This window comes from Crocodylus porosus, unplaced genomic scaffold, assembly GCF_001723895.1.
Source record: "Crocodylus porosus isolate Cpor-Errol unplaced genomic scaffold, CroPor_comp1, whole genome shotgun sequence".
NCBI classification, from domain to species: Eukaryota; Metazoa; Chordata; order Crocodylia; family Crocodylidae; genus Crocodylus; species Crocodylus porosus.
Genome location: NW_017728910.1, coordinates 3,317,951 through 3,323,697, shown reverse-complemented (window position 1 = coordinate 3,323,697; position 5,747 = coordinate 3,317,951). Strand labels below are relative to the sequence as shown.

At 43.7% G+C, this 5,747-nt stretch overlaps 1 protein-coding gene across 1 annotated transcript in view; it reads right to left on the bottom strand.

Annotated features, from left to right (window-relative positions):
• Positions 1 to 5,743, bottom strand: part of ARHGEF26 (Rho guanine nucleotide exchange factor 26) — a gene marked incomplete at its 5' end in the record, with an annotated part of 141,428 nt that extends 135,685 nt beyond the window's left edge. The window contains 2 exons of the mRNA XM_019532508.1: positions 3,321 to 3,360; positions 4,922 to 5,743. Coding sequence (XP_019388053.1) covers positions 3,321 to 3,360; positions 4,922 to 5,743 — 862 coding nt within the window. The remainder of the gene's footprint in view (positions 1 to 3,320; positions 3,361 to 4,921) is intronic.
• Positions 5,744 to 5,747: the final 4 nt, after the last annotated feature.

Below are 5,747 nucleotides of genomic sequence, written 5' to 3'. Positions count from 1 at the left end.
CGATCATCACTTGCTGGAATTCACCATCCAGCGCAGGGTGTCAAGGGCTGCAGCAAGGCAGTAGCCCTAGACTTCAAGAGGGCCAACTTTAATGAGTTGAGATTAGTGGGAGAGGCACTGCGGTTCTCAAGGGAAAGGGAACTCAATGCCCAAGATGAGTAGTCATTCCTTAAGGAGACGATACTCAGGGCCCAAGGGGTGACCATCCCAACAAGAAGCAGGGGAGGCAAGAGTGCCCATAAGCCCCCCTGGCTCACCAAGGGCGTCTGGGAATGCATGATTTCCAAAAAGGCGGCGTACACCTGGTAGAAAGGGGATGCTATCACCAAAGAGGAGTATATCTCCTCTGCTAGGGCCTGTAGGGGGGTTGTCAGGAAAGGTAAGGCAGACATAGAGCTAGGACTTGCGTCCAAAATCACAGATAATAAAAAGTCCTTTTTCAAATATATAGGGAGGATGAAGAAAGCACCCGGAAATGTGGGGCCCCTGCAAGATCCTCTGGGCAATCTGGTGGTTGCGCCAGAGGAGAAAGCAGACCTCTCTAACCAATTCTTCACCTCCATTTTCTTGTGCAGGGACCGGGACTTCCCCACCGTGATGCCGGAGGGACTTGAGGGGAACGCTTCCAGACCACAGGTTGGGGAGGACCGGGTTAGAGAGCTTCTGGAGGGGCTGGACGTGTTCATATCAGCGGGTCCAGATGCTCTCCACCCCAGGGTGTTGAGGGAGCTAGCAGGAGTTACTGCAGGGCCCTTGGAACAGCTTTACAAGTGCTCGTGGTGCCAGACGTGGCCTCATCGGTACTGAATAGAGGGGAAGAATCACTACACTTGACTTACTAGCAACACACCTACCAGTGCAGCCCAATATGCTGTTAGCCTTCTTGGCAACAATGGCACACTGCTGGCTCATATTCAGCTTATTGTCTACTATAAACCCCAGGTCCTGTTCTGCAGAGTTGCTGTCCAGCCAGTCAACCCCTAGCATGAACCAGTGCATGGAATTGTTCTGCCCAGTACAGAACTTGGCACTTCTCCTTGTTGAACCTCATGAGATTTCTTTTGGCCCAATCCTTCAATTTGTTTAGGTCACTCTGAATCCTAGCCCTACCCTCCAGTGTACCTACTACTCCCCGCAGCTTAGTGTCATTTGCTGAGGGTGCACTCTGTGCTATCTTCCAGGTCATTGATTAAGATATTGAACAAAAATGGCCCCAGGACCGACTGCTGGGACACTCCAATTAATACTGGCTGCCAACTAGATCTCGTGCCATTGATTATTACTATCTGAGCCTGATAAAATTCCACCTCAGTCTTCTGTTCTCCAAACTAAATAACCCTAGCTCTTTCAGCCATTTTAAAAGGTGTTGCTTCCCAAGCCCCTTATTTTTGTTGCTCTTCACTGGATTCTTTCTAATCTGTCCACATCCTTCTTGAAGTGTGTGTGTTGGGGGAAGGAGGGCAGGGGGGGAGAGAAACTGGACACAGTGCTCCAGATGAGGCCTCACTAGTGCTGAATAGAGCAAAATAATTACTTCTCTTGGTTTGCAAGTGACACTTCTGGTGATACAACCCAGTATGCTGTGGCTTTCTTTTGCAACAAGAGAACACTATTGGCTACTATACAGCTTACAGTAACCAAAAGGTCCTTCTCTGCAGGGCTGCACCTTAGCCAATCATTCTCCAGTCTGTATTTGTGTGTGCATTTATTCCATCCCAAGTGCAGGACTTTGCATTTGTCCTTGTTGAATTTCACCTGGTTGACTGCAGACCACTTTTCCAGTCTACCCAGGGAATTCTGGATCTGAGGCATCCCCTCCAGAGTGTCTGCAACTCTACCTAACTTGGGGTCATCTGCAAATTTGTTAAGTGTGCAATCAATCCCATTATCCAAATGTGTAATGAAAATGTTATATGAACACTTTTTCATATAACATATATATCATCATGATAATTGGAACTAGTATGCTTCAAAGAGTAAATGTAGTTTTGATAAGCTTCCTAAGGAATGAAACTGATTAGCATTATGGAGAGAGTAATGTATGCGACACTGTCAAAGGAGAGTAAGAGAATGGTCAAAAGTGGAACTAGAACAAAAAAAATCACTTCAGAGCATAGGAAAAGGTGAAGGTAAAAAAAGTGATGCTGGAAGAGATGAAGGCAAGACATCATTGTGGAGTGCTCCAAAACTGGAAGAACAGTGTTGGAGCTGAACATTGTTGGAGCTGTTACAGAATGGGGAAGACGCAAATGGAAAACACTGACAAAGTAATAAAGAAAGAATTAGGACAACTGGATTTTGAATGGAGGGGAGATGAAAAGAAGGACAAGCCAAAGAGAGCATGGTCATACCAAAATTATCCCAGAGCCCTAAGATTTTGTAGACAGGAAGAGAAAAAAAAAATGAAGATACAGGGAAAATAACAAACTTGTCAAGAGTCAGGATAAGAGGTGAGAGACAGAGCATGGAAGAGCAGAGACTAAGATAATACCTAGCCTGCAAACTTAAGTGTCAAAAAGCTACAACAGAAGAAAGGATTAAAACCTGGACAGCAAAGACAACTCTCCTAAGCACTGGTAAAGGTCAGGGAGCAGAGGATAGCAGTGGTTAACACCCCTACCAGAGTATGACAACTTAGCCCCCAGCCTGCAAGCTGAATCCAGAACTTAATTCTTGCATCCACACAGGTGCAAGATGGCTATGCTTCTAGAGCAGAGGTTCACCGCTGCTCCATGAGCTCCATTCAGGTGGTCCACACAAAGGTTGCAGAACAATTGAGAATATCTGCACTTGTAAGGTAAGACTACTGCTATCACAATATGAGTTATGTGCTTTGATTTGTAGAACAAAAAAAAGTTTAAGTGGTCTGCCAAGACCCTCAGAAATTTAAGTCGTCGTGAAAAAAAAAAGTTTGAGAACCACTGTTCTAGAGGCCTGGAACTGGCTTATGGGAATGGACCTTTTTTATGCAAATTCCACAGTGCTTTATACCAGCAGAGGTTTAAACAACATACAGTCCAGTTTCTTTTCATATTCAAGTTTAAGGTATTTCCTTACCTGCCTTTCTATAATGGTTAAAGAATTCCATAAGCAGCACTGTCAGTCAGACAAAATATTAGAGAAAGGAATTTTCAACTGATTGGTAACCTAAACTTTGACTTTCCCAAGATGCTTATTCTTGGACAAAGCACTGAAGAATTCTATGAAATCATCTTCTTAAAGTTAGTTTCTTTTAGGATTTATTCTGTCTATTGAAAGCATGTTTTCTTAGTATTCATTAAAATAGTAAAAAACAACCTCTACAAAAGGCCAGTGCTTACCTTCCCCATCAAAGGTCCCTTGTCCTTTCAGCATTTTCTTCTAATTTTCAATAGAAAAAAGGAAACAGCATGTGAAGATAAGGATACCAAGTTGCTGACAGCATACAAGTACTATAGTACTTTATTTGATATTTAGGCACTGAGTCATTTATTCCTAATGTATAAACTTAGGAAGTCTCTCATACAACAGTTGTTTCACTTGTAAATTGTTTCACTTTACAAGTTCCTCTGGGTATTTTTCTGTCTTTATCGTTTATTTAGATTTGTCCTACATGTGGTATTTTTCCTATAAACTGAATAAAGCTTTAATGGCTTTACAAGAGTGTAATGACCTTCTAACTTATTTCATTCCCTCTTAGCTTCCTAGAAATCTCATGTTTGAGTGACTAGCTTCTTTCTGTTCACCCTACAATAAAACTCTCATCAAATATTCAGCAAGTTAGTTTCTGAGACCACAACAAACCCCCAAAATAGACTTTATTTGAGCATTACATTTCAGACATTTATGTGGTTCAAATAGCATTAGTTCAGTTGATCAAAGAGAGAGATTTTGCTAGCAGAAAAAAAAAAAAGCGACACAGAGGGCAATATCACATCATCAGAATTTAAGCAGAACCATCACAACTCTCATCACAAAAAACTGATGGCATGATATGGCCCACACCTTGACCTCCTGCTTCTTTATTTCATTTCTCTGAAAGCTCCCAACCCTCATGTTAAATTATCATGTAGATGATAATTACAATATTCCAGTAGTTACAGCTGGTAAGCCTTTCCTGGAGTACTTTACCACACAGTTCCAAGTCACCCTGCAGAGATTTGTAATATACCAATTTATTAAAACAATCAATGCTTGAAGCATAAAATGCAAATGAAACACAAGAAAAAGTTAGCGTGACACATTCAAGCAAAAAAAGATTAATGAATGTTTCCAATTTGTTAGCAAGTCCTTGTGGCATCATTTAGTATGTGAATACATGATAAAATATAGTAACACTATTACTCAAAAAGGATTAATCTGGGTATTAAAATAAGCCATCATCCTACTTTTAGGACACATATTAGCCCAACACTATAGGTAAAAGTTATTTAAAAGGGATTTTGCCAGTTAAACATCTGCCTGTTTTAAATATACTATTACAAGTAACGCCTAAGATTATTGTATCTAAAAAAAAGATTAGAAGGGGGGAAAATTACTTTTTTTTGCCAGTTCATTTACTTTCTGCATTAAGCAGCAGTTTGTGAAGTCAGTTGCACTGACTCCTGTACTCATGGGCATACTGGGCCATGGGAAGCAATTTTAAAAAGAAGTGTGATTGCAAAACAACATCTGAATTGGCAGAGGGGCTTAGTGGCAGCCATACAACATGAAACTACTGTTAACGCTCTCTTTATTTGTAAACATCCTGGGTTTCAAATTAAGTGACCCCTTGAAAGTACTGTTTTGATCCAAGTGGAACTGAAGAGATTTTAAATAACCATAGAGATTTTCAGAATCGACAAAAAAGTTGCTGACCATAAACAGAGCACTCAGAAAAACACAGCAAATCACACAATACCATTCAAGTTACTGCTTCAGTTTCATCCACCAGTCTACTCACCTTTATTCTTCCTAAGCTGGAAAACTTCTCCTTATCTTCCACCACTGCTTTGAGTAGAGGCTGGGACATTCTGTTTTTTTTCTTAAAATTTGTAGAGCTGTCAAAGTCAACGCCGCTCACTACTGCCCTGCGGTAGGAAGTAGATCTCAACCCTCGTCTCAGCGTTCCTAGACTATCCAAGTCACCTTCCGTTTCTTCATCGCCAGAGGCTACCAAAGGCACGTTAAGGTCCTCTACCATGCTGCGAACCTTCACAACTCTCTTGTTTGGCTCCAGGCTTGGGTTACTGAATTTGTTGGTCACTTTTATTTCCGAGGCCAGACTCTTAGGAATGATCTGCTGCCTGCCCACTTTGCGAGCAGCAGGGCTGTTTGTACTCAGAACGACGGAGGGCTGCTCTGAGACCGGGGTCTCGCTGGACGGCAGTCTCTGGAGCGTGGAGCTGAGCTCTGGAGGAGCTGTCTGGGACACCGAGGAAGGCCCCGGGGGTGACCGTCCAACCTGGTCGCAGTGGACCTGTACAATAGCTGGCACACTGGTATCCGGGGAAGGAACATTTCCATCAGGAGAGGACCCTGGGCTGGGCGGTAAGACAGCCTGGTCCTGTTCTGGGACTAGTGCTGGTTGCCTGGAGCTCCTCCGCGGACGACCCCCTGGGCTGTCCCGGGCGGGCAGGGCACCGTGAGGCCTGAAACTCAGGGAATGAGTGGAAACCAGCTTCAGCACCTGAGCGGGCGGGCCGGAGGGAGGGCCGGAGGGCTGGGCTCTGCACTCGGCAGCAGCCCGCGCTCCCACCGCCGAGGGAAGCACCAGGGGGCTGCGGGGG